The sequence below is a fragment of the Natator depressus genome, chromosome 14 (genome assembly GCF_965152275.1).
Source record: "Natator depressus isolate rNatDep1 chromosome 14, rNatDep2.hap1, whole genome shotgun sequence".
Lineage (NCBI taxonomy): Eukaryota > Metazoa > Chordata > Testudines > Cheloniidae > Natator > Natator depressus.
In genome coordinates this window covers 13,673,094-13,692,253 of record NC_134247.1, presented here as the reverse complement: position 1 = coordinate 13,692,253, position 19,160 = coordinate 13,673,094, and the positions used below count along the sequence as shown (strand labels likewise).

Here is a 19,160-nt window from a genome sequence, read left to right as displayed (position 1 = left end):
GCTCTCAGGGAAAACTAGTGTGCATGGCTGCCAAGTCTTTCCTCGGAACAGCTGTTTTGACACTAGCTTGCTCAGATTAGTGGTCCCGTTATGGTGTAATAGTAAAATATGTTCACATGCAAGCTCCTAATCAAAACTGAGGCACTGTACAAATGTATGTAAACAATGTAAATATCCAGGTCAGAGTCAGACACCAATCTGCTGCGAAAACTGTTATATTGACAAAGCTGACAATTCTTATTTCAATAGCATTTCATCACTCCACCACTCTGATGTATCAATACACAGCCATCCTACATACTTCTGATTGGTCCTGGAATGGGCTTATATATATATTTCTATACCAGACAGCCACACCACCCCTGACTTTAGCAAAGCTTTGCATGAACCTGCTTGCAAGTGTCAGCAAGAAGATGTATATACTCCACCTCCTTACAGGGCCATAGTTACCCAGATGGGTTATGGCTTTCCTCACTCCTCTGACTGGCAACCTCCTACTCCATTAGTGAGGGAGAGAGTCTTAACATGTTCTAATTTAATATGAACAAACGACAGGAGTTGCAGACCATCTGAGACACAAGCACAACAAAAATGATCTAAGCAGTAGTTCTGCTCTGTTCTGAATCGACCAGCAAATCCAGTGCTGACTGATTAAAGACAGTTTCACCAGAACACAATTCCATAGGAATTCTGGCTGTGTCGATGGTGGCAAGAGATGCTGACAATGCACATGTCCAGGTAGCAGCATCATTGCTGTGAGTTCTGATGTAATACATTTTGCACAATTTTGTGGCTTTGCAGAGCAGTTACCACATCTTCATAGAGAGCGTTCACGCTGACGCACAGAGACTGGCGCTGCAGCTCCGTCACGCGGCAAACAGCCACAGTACTAAGGGCACACAGGAACATCAAAAGCAGCAGCTTCAACAATGCCTGGAACCAGGAGCGCCTGTGCTGGGGCAGCTGAGATGGATGAGAAACTGATGAAAGCTCTGTAATGATATAAATTGGGGGAAAGAGAATGGGAAGACCAAGTCACTTATCAAGAGAAATCTGTACCCCTATAACATCCAACATGCAGATCTGAGTCCCTTATGGTAAAATGGTATGCCACATGTTTAGCTCTCCCAAAACAAGAAAACAATTATTACACCATTTCAGACTTCCCTGGCTTTCTTCAGTTCTAAACATATGCGCCTGCCCCATCCACAAAGGATGAAACAACACGTATTTCTTTTCAAGAAGCAGATGTTTTTGATCTCTCAGAAAACCACCATAATGCTTGCAAACAGCTTTGAAGATGATGAAATACATTAAACTGATGTTAAAAAGCCTTTTTTGCAGATATTTTTAAAGTACATTCAATTTTGTAACGCAGAGGAAAATATTCCTTAGCAGCAATTGCAGAACTCTGAATCATGCAGGTAAGTAATCAAGAGCTCCATCAATTGCAAAGATGTTGAAGTTCTGCTATTCATATGTTGCAAGATTCTGAACTAGCTCGGCCACTGTGGCCTGATTCCACCACCCCATGACCATATTCAACACAAGGGACTACTTCCTAACATCTTGCTACGTAATCTGGCACGATTAAAAGCGTGGTGGAGCTGGAGGTAGGTACACTTTAATGATAAGGTTCTTGCTCATTCTCTTCCACCTATTTCTCCTATGCTGTGCCAAAATATAGATGAAAACAGTTGCACTATACAGAATACACCTGCTCCTTGGTGGATCTCTCTCAATTGAATCTACAATTAACTTACTTGGGATTTCACTGCTTTCTTTTTTTGTTTGTGTTTCCATCTCTTGCCTTGCCGCTCTTAGTGCGTCATACTCCCGTCTCCTTCGTTCCTTCTCTTCTGCCTTCTCTCGCCTCCGTAGTTCCCTCTCCTGAGCCTCCCTTGCTCGCTGCTCTGCTTCACGCTTCTTCTCCATTTCTGAGGACCAACACAAACATTTTTTTCCTTCTGTAAATACAGCACTCCATCTTCCCCCTTGCTGCATGACTGCTCTTCCCCACAGGGAAGGTAAAGCAATGAAATAACTGCCCCATTTTATTGTCTAGAAGTGTTGCATGCACTCCCCATCTTCCTCCTTCAGGTTTATTCTCCCCTGGAAGCAGTCTTATGTGAGTGAGTGAAAAATCTACACTCTCCTCATTCTTTACACTTTCTCAATAGCATCTCTCATCCAGAGAGCTCAGCACTTGACAAGCATTAACTGAGCCCCACATATGAGGCACTGTCCCCTTGTTACATATGCATAAAATGGAAGCACAAAGGTTAAAGGGACACTGTAAACTTAAATTTTAAAGAAATCCTAGTTTCATAGAGGACTCTTTATGTAGTATTCCCTTAGTAGTTTTTTAATTTTTAAAAAAATTAAGGGTCCTTCTGCCCCCTATTCATATGGGTCTGTTTCACAAACGAGAAACTGACCATGCTCTGAGTATTGTCAAATGCACAAAGTATATTGACATAAATGTTTGTCACTAACTTTTCAACTATAGTAATCTTCGGTATTAGAGTTTTCAGACAAATGTGATTTTCCAGTTTGTTAATGTTCCTTTAAGGGTTCATTTACATTCAGAGTTTGGACCCATAATTCATCAATGGTAACAACATTTGTGCAAGCACTTTGTGGACAGGCTTCATGCCTTTTTAGCACTGTTGAGGTAAAACAACTGAACCTTCTTTACACTAGCACTTCTACTTGTGGTGAATTAGAGCTCTGAACTTTGTCAGTGTAGACAAGACCTGTGTGACATGTTCACAGTGAATAGCAGTAAGACTCCCATTTTCTTGCTCCAGCACTCAAACCTTTTCAAGAAGGGAAGAAAAAGAAGGTGCTTATGGAAAATGATCCCCTTTAAGAAGAGAGGCGGTTCTCCAGTACGGTGTATCAGCATGGAAATCATTTCCCAAGATATACTGAAGTAAAATCAGCATCTAGGTTTCAGTGGGCCTCCCAAGACATATCAGAAACCCACAACCCATCAGGCCTTCTTTTGGTTACCCAACTGATCCTCCAGAGGCCCATGCCTCTCCTCTAGAGTGGATCAGACCTCTCTCCCCTTTCACAGAGTTAAGCAGTTGGCTATCGAGGGATCTCTTCCTCCACCTCCAATTCAAAACGAATATTCTATAGGTCCTCAGTGCCATTATATTTGGAACAGTCTTTGTTAGCTGCCGTGGAAGGGCAGAATCAGCTGATTTGGATATGTAGTCAATGGAAGCAGAAAAGAGCCTAAAGCAGTAAGTGGGTGGGGGCTTCATCTGCCTACCTCGCTCTGCTTGTAGCCTTCGTTGCCTCTCTCGATCCTGCTGAGACTGGATAGCTTTCATATGCTGCAGCACCTTCAAGATTCAAAACAATAGCGTAAGATCTATGCAGCAGATTCATTGCATTATCCTCTTAATATGGAAACAGCATTAGAATGCAGCCATAAGTGGGAGAAGGAACGCATTCCTCTGGGATTGACTTCTAATTCTATGTAGCAGAATACAAGTGAGTCCCAAGTGGCTCTTACACCGATGCCACAACCTCCACATTGACTGTATGCATTGTCCGTACAAAAAAACCCTGTCATTCAGTGCTGGGACAAGATAATATTTCATTTTATTTTAACAAGAGGAGACACCATACTGATTATACGACTTAGACATGAAACTGAATAATACAAACCACCACTTAATTTAAGTGAGGCTGCCAGAGTCCAGGAGCCCTTGCTGCCCATTTTAGGTCCAACTTGCCTCACAGTACACTGGGCTTTAATCATGGAAGTGAGGTAACAGACGTTAATGTGAAGAAAGCTGTGACAATAGACACTGATTTGACTTTTCTACACAAGAGACAATGTCATCTACCAACATACATACACGACTGATAAAGGAACGTCTAATAAAATCTGCATTGGGCTAGATCCTCAGCTGGTACAATTTGGTGCAGCTCCGCTGAGACTTCCATGCCTTTGCTGAGTGTTTGGAGCGCTGGCTCAGCTTCGGTCCCAAAGCTGCTGCTTCAGGGTCAGACAAAATCTCTCCATTAAAAAAAGAAATCCTCCTTGCAGTCTGTGCGCTGGTATTAGGTGTATCCACTGCTCCATGATCACATGGTTTTTCTAAGGCTGAAAAAGGGGAAGTGATCCCTGCCTCAGGAATGAGAGAGAATTGCAGCAGCAGCATAGGCTCCAACTGCTCTAGCCCTGCTCCATGGCTCCCAGCAGTAACTCTTCACACAAGCCTACAGATTGCCAGCACTTCTTCAGAACCGCAAAGCTGGATATGGATTATTTTTCCTCAGTATATCTTTTTCCTAGTGATCAACATTTAAATGCTCGCTCTTAGTGCCTCCTTAGGCTGAGCACCCTGCTTAGCTCACTTCCTAGATCAACAGGGTCATGACACTAGTGAAATCATTGCAGGATTAACATTGGCTTTGAATGGGATTAGCCCCTCCCTCATTGCCCTCCTGACTGATACCTTAAAAATTACCACGTTGAAAGCCTCCAAGCAAGAGGAGGAGAACTAACAGCCATGGAATCCATGTAGGAAGACAAGAATAAAATGTAGAGCAGTTCCTTACTCGGATAGCAGCCTGTTTACATTGCTTCTCATCCAGGCAGTCTCCTGCCACTTTGGCCAGGATAGGATCCAAGGGGTTGTCCTTCAGATCTAACCACTTCAGATTCTGCAGAAAGGAAACACAAATGCGACCAGGCTAGAGTAGGCACGCATCAGTACAGTGTTAAAGAAAGAGCACAAACAAGGCTATGTTTATTCTAGAGAGTTCAAAGCAGAAACAAAGATCTATTTAGTTGTCACGTGAATGAAAGAGATATGGGAGGCAAGTGCAGATTTCAGGCAGGAGTTTAATTGTAACAAAACTGAGGAAGTTGCATCAAGGGCAGCGCTGCAGCTCCCAGTTACATTTTGGAGCTCACAGTGGTCTGCTGGCGGAGAGACTGACATTTTACCAAAGAAATCAACTTCAGAAGAATCGTGAGACTCTGGGCTGCACTCCAAGGCCTTACGTAAACATCAGAGCAGAGGGGTTTTACCTTGAGCTGTGCAAAACTGACTGGTAAGATGACTAATCGGTTGTTCAGGAGGTCCAGGTGCTGCAAGTTAACCAGGCGACCAAAGTCTGAGGGGAGCTGCTGAAGCTGATTTTTACTCAGATCAAGTTTCACCACGTGGGTCAAACTGCAGAAGTCCGACTAGAACCCAAACAGGAGTGAAGAAGTTTACAAGTTTGTCAATCATCTTTACTAAGGAATAACAGATATAACAGCTAGCGTATGCTGCACACTGAGGAAGATCTACATGGACTTGGACTCATTACAGAGCTGTTTGTGTGATGGAGGAAAGTTACTTTCTTCCCCCTCTATCTTCGGACTGTGAAGTAGGGAACAGTGGATACTCTCCTAAACAGGACTACACATAGCAATATAATTACAATGAAAATAAGACATGCAATGCTGCTTTTGGTATCTAGCTGGTAGAGCACTTTGGAGTGGAAGCTGCTATAATCTTCACTGAGTACACTCACATTTTCTATGAGAAAGTACAGCTAATTATGCCAGCCATCCTCAGTAAAAGTCAGTCACCTCTACTGACCCCTCTGTAATGGTGGCAGTGTCACTCATCCTCCCACAAAGCTAAGAGAACTGCTCGTTACAACACTCCAGCCTGGTCCTCCCATGCAGGAGGATGATTGTACCTTTCCAAAGATATTTCCAAACAGACCCCTCCCTCCTCCACAAAGCTTCTCTCTCGTCTTACCGGTAGGGAAGCGAGGTTGTTACAGGACAAATCCAATATGGTAGCCTTTGGAAGGGCAGCCTAAAAAAGAGCCAAGGAACCAGATTAAACCCATATCAAAGCTACAGTACTTTAACACATTTGATACCCTGCTGTTTAAGTTTCTGTTTCAGTCTTTGGGATTTCTCCCATACATGGAGTTTTAAGAACTCCCCAGTTGCTACCATTCGAGTTACTTTTGAGACTCTTACATCTTGCTCAAATTCAGGGGCTTATGAACACTGCTCCCCCTGGAAACAGGTTCTTCACCCAAAGCATCAGTTTAACCCACAATCTACTAGATTTGTTAGATCAGTTGGGAGCCCTCTCTTCTTCAGGTCACTTCAACCACCAAAAGTCAAGATGAAAGGAAGAGTTCAAGGTTGTGTCTCCTTCTCTTCAAACCAGGAGAAACAGAGTGTGTGCCTTTAAACACAGAACTGGCAACACCTAGAGCTGATAAAACCCACAAAATTTACAAAGGGCCCAAGGCATTCCCAGGAATCCCACCTCCAGAACCAGTACATCCCCAAAGACCAGGTGTAACTTCAGAGGCTCCCCTGCAATACCTTACATCCCCCAAGAAAGACTGATACTGACCAGTTCTTTGACTGGTACTTCATTCAGGTCACTCAGGCTCAAGTCCAATTCATTGCCATCAAGTTTGTCTTTCAGGTTCACTCCTTTTCCTCCAGCTTTGGCCATGATCCTATTGAGAGATAAATTCAGAGTCTCAAGTGGCTCAGCAAAGAGCCTTCCCATTCTTGGAAAGGGAAAAAGACAGGGAATGGAGGAGGGGGCACCAATAAATTTTAACAAGCCTCCAGATTTTCTTTTCATCTGTATCTACCTAACAAGTACAGCAGGAGTAGTGACAGCTGTTATGCCTCACAAGTATGCCTCAACTGTAACCTTTAAGAACCTCCTTTAGAGGCCAGGGATATTTTGGTCCCCCTGGGCCATTCAGATCTTTCTGGTCCAGGTGCCAGTGTTTGCCAATTCAGGCTAACTGAGGATGTGGTTTTTGCAACCTGCTTACTGGGAACTGGATGGACAGCCCACCAACTCATTTAGCACAAGCTACTGAACAGCCCACCAAATGGGAACTACTATTAGTCGTTCCTCTTTACCAATTCAAGCTGGATATAGATTGGCAACCTAGACGTGAGACGCCTGATAGAGATCCCCAGTATAGATCATGGTGTACACCTTCAATACTTTTCTGACTGACCACGAGTTTTATTTTCTCAGAAATAACCCAGCTTCCTCCAGTGCCAGCCTAGGTAGGTGTTCCTGGCAACAGGGCATCTAAGCACTGTGAAAACATTGTGAAGTTTCTATTTGTTTGTCCCACTGCACGAGGGTTGAGGTTTTTGGGGGATGGGCGCGGGATATCCCAAGGGTGTTTGTGAAGAGAGCTCTCCGTTTGAAGGGGAGACGTACAAGAGGGGTAACATTATCCTGAGTGGAGGGGGTGACTGGATAGAGGGGAGGCGGCAATGCTGAACAGTTCATTGGCCCAGCTCCCTGACTGTCCCAGCACATCCTGCTGCCACTTTGCTGCTTTTATTCCTTTGCTTCTGGTAAAGGGGGCGGGGAGCACAAAGGTAGGAGCGAGGCGCATCCTCAGGCGCCTTTTAGCCGGGGGCTTTACAGGCACTGCATAGAGAGAAGGCGACCCCGAGTCCCATCAACCCCATCCCCTGTGGGGGCACCCCAGACAGCCGGGGCTTCCCCCCCAAGGGGCCAAGAGGGAGCCTCAGACTGCAAGGACCCCCCCACACACTCCTCCCCCCCCCCGGCCGCCCGCGCACAGGGACCCCCCCACACACTCCTCCCCCCCCCCCCGGCCGCCCGCGCACAGGGACCCCCCCCCACACTCCTCCCCCCCCCCCCGGCCGCCCGCGCACAGGGACCCCCCCCCACACTCCTCCCCCCCCCGGCCGCCCGCGCACAGGGACCCTCCCCCCACACTCCTCCCCCCCCCGGCCGCCCGCGCACAGGGACCCTCCCCCCACACTCCTCCCCCCCCCGGCCGCCCGCGCACAGGGACCCTCCCCCCACACTCCTCCCCCCCCGGCCGCCCGCGACAGGGACCCTCCCCCCACACTCCTCCCCCCCCCGGCCGCCCGCGCACAGGGACCCTCCCCCCACACTCCTCCCCCCCCCGGCCGCCCGCGCACAGGGACCCTCCCCCCACACTCCTCCCCCCCCCGGCCGCCCGCCCGCGCACAGGGACCCCCCCCACACACACTCCTCCCCCCCCCCGGCCGCCCGCGCACAGGGACCCCCCCCACACTCCGACCCCCCCCGGCCGCCCGCGCACAGGGACCCCCCCCACACTCCGACCCCCCCGCACAGGGACCCCCCCCACACTCCTCCCCCCCCCGGCCGCCCCGCACAGGGACCCCCCCCACACTCCTCCCCCCCCCGGCCGCCCCGCACAGGGACCCCCCACACACACTCCTCCCCCCCCCGGCCGCCCCGCACAGGGACCCCCCCCACACACTCCTCCCCCCCCCGGCCGCCCCCGCACAGCGGCCCCCCCAATACTCCCCCCCGGGGGGCGCGTACCGGAGCCGGCGGAGCGACCCTTCCCCCCGGTGACCGCACTCACCGCGCCGCCCAGCTCCTCCGCTGCCAGCCACTTCCGCATCCACGTCGCCGTCTTAGCCCACCAGCGCCAACGAGCCGGCCCGGTGGCCAAGAGGGCCCCACGCTCAGGCCGGAGGAGGAGGGGCAGAGCGGCGCCCTCTGCAGGGCCAGCGGCTCTCAGCTGAGCTAGCGAAGGGCGGGGAGGTGCCTGAAAGTGGGAGCAGGGGACGAGCGGGGAGAGGGGAGGGGTGAAGATGGGAGCAGGGGGTGAGCGGGGAGAGGTGGAGAGGGGAGGGGTGAAGGTGGGGGCAGGGGGAGAAGGGGGAGGGGTGAAGGTGGGAGCAGGGGGTGAGCGGGGAGAGGTGGAGAGGGGGGGGTGAATGTGGGGGCAGGGGGAGAAGGGGGAGGGGTGAAGGTGGGAGCAGGGTGGGAGAGGTGGAGAGGGGAGGGGTGAAGGTGGGAGCAAGTGGCGGGGAGATGGGAGAGGTGTGACGGTGGGAGCAGGGGGCGAGCGGGGAGAGGTGGAGAGGGGAGGGGTAAAGGTCGGAGTGGGGGGCAGAGGTGGCAGGGGGACCAGGCGGTGAGGGGGGAGAGATGGCCCTTGCTAGCACTGCTTTGTTTAACACAGTTGAGGGTGACATTGTTTCCCCTTAGTAGCTGTGCCTGACAGGGGCTCTGAAACCCCGTTATTAAACCTGTACCAGAGCTACAGCGCTTTAATGTATCTGTCACTGCTCGAGTTTCTGTTTCAGACTTTGGGATTTCTCCCATGCAGAGAGTTTTAAGAGTTCTCCAGTGGCCACCATTGTGATCTCTGCCACACGTCACTTCTGAGACATTTTTAATCTTCCTCAGATGTTCACTCTAATCCAGGTGTTTATTCCCCCTGAAATTGGTCCTTCCCCCAAAGCAACAACTTCATCCTCCAGCTACTAGATTTATTAGCTCAGTTTTCTTCAGGCTACGTCAAGCCCCGTTATTCTGGGAAGGTGGGAGCCCTCAGTGGGCCCATGAGATACTGGATGCTAAATCCCTTTGCATGGATGTGTTGATCTCTGTTTACATGACAAGTTTGGATGCTAAAATAAACCCAAGGGGCCAGCCTTGGCCCTGATGTAACTGAGGTATCATGGATCAAAGGGAGTGCTATGTCTCCTTAAACTGGGGCAATAATTTAGCATCTATGCTCCCTGTGGAATTGGCATTCTGTGGTCTCCCCCTGCTTATCTTGCCATGGGGCTGCTTGTGCCTCAGTTTCCTGATCTCTGTGATGTGGTATGTACCCGACACAGGCTGTGAAGGGGTTAATGTGGGTTTGAGGGGCCAATTAGGTTACCTGACTGCATCTGGAGGGTGAGCCACATCTAACTGAAGCCCAGTTGGCCAGGAGTACAGAGCCAAGAAGTTTGCAGCAGAAAGAGGCTGCAGGGACAGAATCTGCGGTTGCTCTCTGGGAGCAGGGAGGAGGGGAGGAGAAATCCAAAGGAGAATAAGCCTTGGGGTTCTAGCCCTGGAAGAAGGGTCAACCCCAGAGGATTTGTGGCGAAAGAAAGCTTGAGAAAGCTAGGTAGGAAGAAGCCTAGGGAAACAGCAGCAAGGGGTAGGACTGTGCAGATCTTGTTTGTTTGTTATAGGATTCCTGGGCTGGAACCCAGTGTAGAGGGTGGGCCTGGGTTCCCCAACCAGCCACTGGGAAGCGGCACAGAAGTGTTGGAGGTGCCCACCAGACAACTGGTCCAGAGATACTTTATTACCCTGGAGGGGGAGGACTCTATTGACCTGACTAGCGGGCTGAGTCACAACGAGAAAACACCCTCAGTCATGACTCGAGAGCGAGGGATCACAGCTTGAGTAACTGATGGAAGAGGGTGTCAGACTGGATGAGAGCTGATTCCCCAGAGCAGCCTCAAGGAGTTGCCACCCATAGTGAAAGAACCCTTCATTGCAGTTGTCCTCTTTGGATTCTCCTGGCACTTCTGGGACATGCAGGCCTCCGGCTCCCCCGACAGACGTTGGTGAACTGGGTTGTCCTCCCACAACCTTGTCAGGATCTGGATTGAGTAGGGTTGCCAACTTTCTAATCGCACAAAACCGAACACCATAGCCCCACCCCCTGCCCCGAGGCCCCATCCCTTCCCCAAGACCCTGCCCCCCCGTTCACTACATTCCCCCTCCCTCAGTGGCTCGCTCTCCCCCACTCTCACTCACTTTCACTGGGCTGGGGCAGGGGGTTGGGGTGTGGGCTCCAGGATGGGGCCAGAAATGGGCAGTTCAGGGTGCAGGAGGGGGCTCCAGGCTGGTGCAGGGGGCTGGGGTGCGGGAGGGGGTGAGGGCACCGGCTGGGTGTGTGGGCTCTGGGGTAGGGCCAGGGATGAGGGGTGCAAGAGGGGGCTCCAGGCTGGGGGGTGGGGCACAGGGGTTCAGGGTGTGGGAGGGGGCTCTGGGCTGGGGGTTGGGGTGCAAGGGTGTAAGGGCTCTGCCTGAGGGTGCAGGCTCTGGGGTGGGGCCAGGGATGAGGGGTTTGGGGTGTAGGAGGGGGCTCTGGGTTTGGAGGGGGTTCAGGGCTGGGTCAGGGGGCTGGGGCTCGGGTCATGGGCTTACCTCCGTCAGCTCCCAGTAAGCAGAGGGGCACCGCGCTGCACCCCAGAAGCAGCCAGCAGGTCCGGCTCCTAGTCGGAGGCATGGCAGGTGGCTCTACATGCTGCTCTTGCCTGCAGGTGTAACACCGACAGACCCCGGTTGTCAGCAGGCGGGATCGAACCTGGGAACTTTGGAGCTAAATGCATGAGCCTCTACTGCATGAGGTAAAAGCCATATGGCTCTTAGCTAAGGCGTAGAGCAGACTCATTAATCTCTAAGTGGTCTCAGTGCCACTAGATGGGACAGAGCACCACACCCAGCAGATATGTGGGTTACACAGGCACTGCCCCTGCAGCTCCCATTGGCCATGGTTCCCAGCCAATGGGAGTGCGGAGCCAGTGCTCGGGGTGGGGGCAGCGCACAGAGCCGCGTGCCCCTCCCCCCCCCACCCAGGAGCCAGACCTGCTGGGCACTTCTGGCGTGCAGCACAGAGCCAGGACAGGTAGAGACTAGCCTGCCTTAGCTCCACAGCACTGCCGACCGGACTTTTAATGGCTCGGTCGGTGGTGCTGACCGGAGCCACCAGGGTCCCTTCTCGATTGGGTGTTCTGGTCGAAAACCAGACACCTGGTCACCCTAGGATCGAGGTTCTTTGACTGATTGTCCTCATGTAGCAGATCAGCCACTTGTGCTTTGGATAACTTCTTAAAGTTTAACTCTCTCTCTCTCTGCACAGCTGTATAATCTGTTTAGGGAGAGGATAATATCTCATCTTCCTTGTCAGTCCTTTCCTTCTCTCTACCCCAAAGAATGTAAACCACTTTCCCCCGGCTGTTCCCTTAACTGCTCTTTTTAGGTGTTTTTTGGAAAGCACTGCTGCAGCAGTTAGTATTCTACTGCTAACCCCAATTGTCACACATCCACGGGGCATGCTATACCTCTGCCCTTCATACAGTCTCTCTGGGAGTGTGTCCTTCTCAGTGCTAGGCCCTGGGCCTCCACCTTTTACAAGGGGAAGCCCTGTAGCTCTGCTATTCCAAGACTGTGTCTCTGGCTTCAGCACCTCTGTTTCTCAGCATGGCTCCTTTAGCAGGTCCCAATGAGCTTGCATCCCTGTTGGAGACTTACCCTTCTTGGAGCTCTGCAACCAGCAGATGTTTCCGGAGACACAGGACAGCCTTTGCAAAATGACATCATTTATTAGTCAAGTGGAAGACAGGGATACTACCTTAGAAGAGAAGAGCAAACCCAACACACGTTTCTCCCCTAATTTGCCAGCTTCTGTGTAGTCAATTAGGTGGTCCCTGCTTTGCCCTGGCCTGGGGAACTAAACTGCATGCTGGTAGCACCACCTCAGCCTTGTCTAAATGTCCTGGATTGCCCCCCAGCCCCCACAGAGCAGGATCCTATTGCAGTCCCCCGGCACCTTTGTCTCCGGTTCCAATCATGCTGTTTTAACATGTCCTGTCAAGTTATTGATCTAGTCTTTGGTCTTACGTTGTATTTCCAAGGTCGCTCCATTCACATGTTGACAGTTCTCTGTAGACTTACACCCAGTCATTTCATCGCTTATTCTTAGACTTGGCAGAATTTGTTGTTGGGTTTTTTTATAATTTTGATGGCTGATAGCAATGTTTATTTTTAAGCAATTTTTTAGATTTTTAGTGATTTTAAATGTTCACAAAAGCAGGAAGTGATGGGGGAGGGGTCAGATCATTATTTAACGACAGTAGACATTGAGATTCAAAAAGATAATGCTTTATAAACCATTAACACAAATGGTCAACATCACATGTCAAACTATGCAAAGGTCATATCCATAAATCAACAAATCATACCGTATTCATTTCTTAGTCTATCTGGAACAAGTCTAATTCACTGGATTTTGACTAAGTTCTCAAGCAGCATTCTTCTTACTTTGCCTATCTTTAAATTTTAATTATTATTGATGGAAATATTTTTTTGTTGGTTTGTGTGTGTACAGTGAAATTTATCCTCTGTCCCAGGAAAGAAATTAATCCCTTCACACTCAATGGGCAACACTACAAAATTGAGTGGGGAAACTGAGTCATATATAAATTTCGTAATGATAAGACACAAATTTCCCATGTTCTCCATGGGGGTGACCCCCTTTAAGCAGCAGGCATTGGGCTTGCTTGCATTGGGACAGGTCACTAGGTCTCCCTCTGAGTCTGGAATTAGTGCTCTCTGGTTTTGATGCTGAGGTTGGCACTGAACAGAGTTGCTGAGCCGTGGGGTGAGCGCGAGCAAAGTGCTTTCTCACCACCTTTACTGCCTCACTGCTCAGGGGGTCAATGAGAGAGGAAAGGAGGCTGCTACAGAGCCAAATTATAGGTTCTGCTCTAGGGGAGTCAGTCAGTGCTGGCCCTAACTTTTCTGGGGTCCTGCACAAAGTATGATATGTGGGGCATTGGGCAGACATCTGTAATCTCCCCCAGAACATCAGGGGATGGGACTGTGATGTTTTGGGGACCACCAGGGCGATAAGGGATTCTGTCACTACCCCTGTAGCGCTGGGGGCCTTTATGCTGTGCTGCTGTGGTTCAATTCCTTGACACCAGTAGACTGCTCACAAGCATACCGTCTCACCCTGGCTTTCACCAACCTAGTTCCTCTTTGGAGGGTGACACCAATAGCCCTTCCAGTCATGGGTCTCCCCAAGTCCTTAGTGCCCAGACATTCGGACTGTTCCCCTCTAGTACATCAACCCTGAAGGTGTGAAACCAGCCCCCCAGGTACTAGCTCACCTTGTGTACATACTCCACACAGTTTGCACGCCAGAGACCGGCTTGGTATAAAAATAAACAAAGTTTATTTAACAGAAAAAGCAGAGATTCAGAGATGAAATGGTAAGGGAAAGCAAATGTATACAAATTAGATAGAAAATAAACATAAAGATGCAATCTCAGGCTTTACACTCTCATATTACATCAAATCCCTTTTCGAATAAGTTATCTGTCATCTTAAAACAGTTTCCCAATGTAGCTACAGTGTTCACGGACAGCCTCCTGCCTTAAGGTTGTCCCCCAAATTCTGGATAGTCTTCAATTCAAAGCCCTTCCACTTTAAAAGGGTTTACAGGTTTTTTTCTTTTGTCTCTTTCGATATTAAAAGTGGGGGAAAGTCCTTCCGTTTTTGGTTTCTGAACACAAGGGTTTTGTTTTCAGTTTCAAGCTATTCCCGCTTGTATTGATATTCCTCGTCATTTTTTCCTGGGCTGGACAATGCCTAGGTGCTTGAAGCCAGTCTCTTCTGGTTGGTGAGGTATCCCTTCCCTGCCTGGTTGCTTCACTGACCTCTTGTGAGGTGAGGCTGAAGTCACAACACACTTACAATTTTCCATATGTACAGACACACACACCTTCATAACCTGTATATATATCTGACCTTGGCTATTCAGTTCGGTGCATTACAAGCTTTCATAAATGATCTTACTTGATGTACTCTTACAGTAAAATAACACAGTGTGCAATCAGTTGGGTTAACTGCTTATTTTGCAGGGTTTAAACCTGGGACTGCCTGGACCCTGATTGTTGTAGGCCTGGCTTGACATGAGTAAGGTGAAGCCTCACTTCTTGGGCGACAGATTAGGGAGGTAAATGGATAGGCAGGCTGTAAACAGAATGTCTGTGCTAGCTATGATAATGGGGAATGCTCAAGGAGCCACTTACAGTGGACAAGATAACAATGGATAAGATAAGTTGGGAATGTAAAGGTGAGATAAAGAGAAAGTCATACATGGAGAGCATGTGGACAGCGCATGCTGTACTGGGATTGGTTCCTACAAAGTGTCTAAGCCAATTCCACAATGTGTAATGCAATGTATAGTAAATGTATATAAAGGAAGAGGTTTGCAGTGTAATTTTGGATGTGTGGTATGCCCTGTACCCACCCCATATGCTTAAGCCTGATCAACTCAAGTGTCGTTTGACTCTATGCCAACAAAGTAATGATTTGGAGGTGGGTTGAGTTCTTGGGAACCAAGTGGATAAGGTCTCAAAAGCCACCCCAACATACTCCGAAGTGGATACGGTCTCAGAGGCTACCCCAGCATATCAGTACTGTGACTCGGATCTGCTCATCTGTAGAAACCCCTTAGCGTGAGGGTCACAACCGAGCATTAAGGGAAATGGCATTGGAAGGATTTAAGGGTTTAAATATAACGAAGTTAGCGGAAGAGGTAGGTTAAATCTAAGGGAGGCCCCTATGGGAAGTATTAGGGATAGACTGGGATTGGGTAAAAAAGGAACTCCAGAGAGTGGTCTGGGAGGGAAAAAAGAATGCTTGGCAGAAGATAGTAGAGGTCCATCAAATGCCATAAATAAAGTATTGGCTAAGTACAGCAAAGGTCTGTTAAATGCCACTACAAATAAAAATAATTAAAAATAGTATCTAGTTTATTTCTCCAAGGCAAAGAAAATCGAGATCTAGACAGCAGTTTTATAAGGATTATTTCTGGTGGCTAAAACTTCACAAACAAAATATGCCACCTTAAGGAATGACCGTAAAAAGCATAAAGAGCAAAGGAAAGTTGAAATGAAGAAAAATTAAATGGAAACCAAATCCTAAAAGGTCAGGGAGAAAACAATGTCTGTTACCTATTTGCATAAATCCAAACTAAAAAGGAGCTGTCCTTCAAGGACTGTATTTAGTGAGTACAGCTTTGCAGGCCAAGTGTACTGCATTAAATAAATGTAAAAATAAATAAATTTGTAAAAAGCTTAAAGCTCCCAAAACAATTTGTTTAAAAATGTCACTTTGGGAAACAAGTGATTTTTTTTATTAAAAGTAAGACGTTAAAAGAAGCTTTTGCACAAATAAACACTGCAAAGTTTGAAGGGAATTCAACAGCTGGGGGTTGTGTAACTGTTAAAAAGAATGGTTTCAGAGTAGCAGCTGTGTTAGTCTGTATCCGCAAAAAGAAAAGGAGGACTTGTGGCACCTTCGAGACTAACCAATTTATTTGAGCATAAGCTTTCGTGAGCTACAGCTCACTTCATCAGCTCACGAAAGCTTATGCTCAAATAAATTGGTTAGTCTCTAAGGTGCCACAAGTACTCCTTTTCTTTTTGTTAAAAAGAATGTTAAGTGTTAAAGGAGAGAATGTTTGGTTTAATAATAAACCCGGTTATGGCAGTATTATTCTGTGCAGTCACACCTGGTGAAACCCTTAACAACAAAACAAATTATACAAAGGGAAGGTCACTATATGCTTTTTTTTTCCTGAGAAGCCTTTACAGCCATTCATTCTGAAGAATTTGGGCCTTTCCCAGTGAATGTGTCTGTAAATGATCAATTTGTCCTGGCCACTGCAGGCAAAGTAAGAACCTAATTTAATTTATTGAAATATAAATGATTTAGTCAAAATCACTAAAAAGGAAATCGGGTTTTCTAGATGAATTGACTGCTTCAAAATATACTAGTAGAAATGGAACCTGGGTACAGGTGAGTTGTGGTGGGGGGGCGACTTAAGAGCATCGCAAGGGACGTTAATCGGCTCAAATAACAAATTGGTTTCTCTCCCCCCGCCCCCCCCCCATTTTTTTTTTAACAATTTAATTCTGCCTCACAAGAGTGGGCCAGAATTAGAGCCCATATAGGGGGTATGCCTCTGCCAGAAGCTGGGAATGGGCGACAGGGCATGGATCACTTGATAACGACCTGGTCTGTTCATTCCCCTTGGGACACCTGGCATTGGCCACTGTCGAAAGACAGGATCCTGGGCTAAATGGACCTTTGGTCTGACCCAGTATGGCTGTTCTTATGTTCTTATGAACTCCTTGGGACCAGTGAGGTCCAATTTTTCAGGGATTCTCCATGTCCCTACACAACTGGGTACTGGGGGCAGGAGAGGACCAGAGAAGGTAATCAGGCAGGGATGGTGGATACACAGCTATTCAGATCACCCAAACATTGATCGCCTGATGGAGCCAATGATTCCCTGTGGCCCTCAGGACAACACAAAGGACAGAATCACTTGACCTCCCTGCCCCAAACTCTAGCACACAGGGTAGATTTAGCCCAGACCGGTTAACAAAGTGGTTTAGAATAAATCTCCTAAAGGTGAATAAAACAGTACCTAATCTCCCATAATACTTTAGAAGCAGCTGCAAGTTCCAAGGATCCTGCATCTCTGGCTGTAGCATTGCCCTGGGCCTAGGATGACTGAAAGCCAAATCTGCAGTGCACAGTACAGTACGGAATCTGTGAGTATGACCTGGCCATGGGCCATATTGTGGGTCCAATCCTGCTTCCGGTGACAGACCTCTCATTGACTTTAGTGGGATCAGGAGCAGGTTCTGTGTCTGTAAGGAAAGGGCTTGTCTCATTTGCTTCGCTGCAGATTTCCAATAATCTTTGGCATCCAGGGAAGTGTCCATGGACTTTGGGTTCTGGGTTTAAACTGGGCTAGGAGCACTTGGCTCTTATCAGCAGGAAACGAGAGCACATGTCACAGTTGCACAGCAGATCTGCCAAGTTGCCCCATTTGGAATGAATTTGTAGGCAGATTTTAAGACTTGTGGCTTAGTTGGAGACAGTTAAAATCTTTCTCAACCCTAGGCAAGATTTCACTCATTCATACTGTCGCTGTTTTGACAGCCTTGACCATGTGCCCTCATTTCGCCAGAGGGGTCAGTCACAGGGATTTCTGCATATTACCTAGATTAATGTGTAACTGCGATTCACCCACGTAGGCTGATAATCTGAATGTGGGGAGGTTAGACTGATGCCGAATTTGTTATTATTAATTATCTTATTGCACTTATTGTAAGATCTTTGGGTCAGAGCCTGTGTTTTCCACTGTGGTTGTAACACACGGCATGTTTGGGATGCTGCCATATATAGCACTGACAATTGACATTATTAACTCAGATAAAAATACATTATTTTTGCCCTGAATACCTTACAGTAAATGCAACGGTCCAGGCATATAGCAAGGCTCACTGACAATTGATGGACTGCAGCTGTCGCCGAGTGGTACCGATGGGAACGGAAATGACCCCTCAGCCGACCTCCCAAGAGATGGGAAGATTTTAAAGACATGGCTGCATGTGGAGAAGGAAGGCCAGGATATGAGAAGAATGGAAGGCGTGTTGTGATCAGCACAATCTATACGAGGGCTGAAGGACCGATCGACCAAGGTGACCTTATAGTCAAAGGCTCCAATACCACAAACACTTATGCACATGCATAAATTTACTCCTGTATTTATGTATTGATTTTAATAGGACTAACTCATATGAGTGAAGTAACACGTGAGTTAGTGTTTGCTGGATTGGCACCAAAATAAGAGACAAATAGGGCAGGACTACAGTCTAAGAGCAGGCGGATGGAAGGAATATCAGTGAGTGGAGGCAGGATTTGCTAAATGAAGCTGCACTATGGGCCAAATTCTCTGCTCTTTTACAATGGTGTAAATCAGGAATAACTCCATTGAAGTCTGGGGCATTCCACGAGAGTGAGAGTAGAATCAGACCAGTGTGGCGTAGGGTGCTTCCATTTTTGGATGCCCAACTTGAGACACTCTCAAAGAGCCTGAATATCAGAAAGTGCTGGGCACTCACCCTCTGCCAATCAGGCCTGGTTAAGCTGCCTGTAACTGAGCACCCAAAATCATTAGTCTCTGTTGTAAAATCTGGCTTCTGCATTTTAATTTTCCAGCTTTTAGTCACACTGTGCTGCGAAGAGGGAGGATGTAGCTTGTGGTAGGCTCTCCTCAAGGCTGAGATTGGGGCCCTGTTGTGCTAGGCACTGTACAGACACATCATAAGACACAGTCCCCCTCCCGAAGAGCTTGCATTCTGCCTATACAAGGTGGACAAAGGGTGGGCAGGAAACGGAAGCACAGTGAGGTGAAATGCCTTGCCTGAGATCAGTGATGGAGCCAGAAATAGAACCCAGGTCTCCTGAGTCACAGTCCAGTGCCCACTGGTGACGTTATTTAGTTACCGTTTGTACGGTACTTTAAAGATGTAAAATGGTCAGTTCCTAGCACTGGCAGTGTACTGAGGCTATCAGAAATATAGGGAGGCTTGTATAGACAGCGTCTCTGCCACTTGCCCTCACATAGCTGTGTCCTACCTTATCAAAGGGTGTATTTAAGGTTTGCCATGTCTCTGCTTCCACGCATCTCCAATTACATAAAGTGGAAGTCAGGCCTAC

At 48.3% G+C, this 19,160-nt stretch overlaps 1 protein-coding gene and 1 long non-coding RNA gene across 2 annotated transcripts; one reads left to right on the top strand and one right to left on the bottom strand.

Annotated features, from left to right (window-relative positions):
- Positions 1–239: 239 nt before the first annotated feature.
- Positions 240–8,460, bottom strand: LRRC59 (leucine rich repeat containing 59). The gene is made up of 8 exons (XM_074970538.1): positions 8,419–8,460; positions 6,402–6,510; positions 5,784–5,843; positions 5,060–5,218; positions 4,585–4,689; positions 3,284–3,356; positions 1,764–1,937; positions 240–992 (listed from the first exon to the last, which is right to left on the bottom strand). Exons 2-8 carry the CDS (start codon positions 6,504–6,506, stop codon positions 748–750), a joined length of 921 nt encoding a protein of 306 aa, XP_074826639.1. The 5' UTR covers positions 6,507–6,510; positions 8,419–8,460; the 3' UTR covers positions 240–747.
- Positions 8,461–11,046: 2,586 nt separating this feature from the next.
- On the top strand, positions 11,047–18,267 carry LOC141997961 (uncharacterized). The gene is made up of 3 exons (XR_012641792.1): positions 11,047–11,200; positions 17,099–17,203; positions 17,908–18,267. It is a non-coding gene; the product is annotated as an uncharacterized LOC141997961 (long non-coding RNA).
- Positions 18,268–19,160: the final 893 nt, after the last annotated feature.

What these genes read in the sequence shown, in the direction of transcription:
- LRRC59 (XM_074970538.1), bottom strand. Translation starts at nt 6,506, where the DNA reads ATGGCCAAAGCTGGAGGAAAAGGAGTGAACCTGAAAGACAAACTTGAT. An exon ending in AAGGCTACAAGCAGAGCGAG is followed by an intron (nt 1,938 to 3,283) that starts GTAGGCAGATGA and finishes GTTGGTCCTCAG; the next exon opens with AAATGGAGAAGAAGCGTGAA. An exon ending in AGAAAGCAGTGAAATCCCAA is followed by an intron (nt 993 to 1,763) that starts GTAAGTTAATTG and finishes ATATCATTACAG; the next exon opens with AGCTTTCATCAGTTTCTCAT.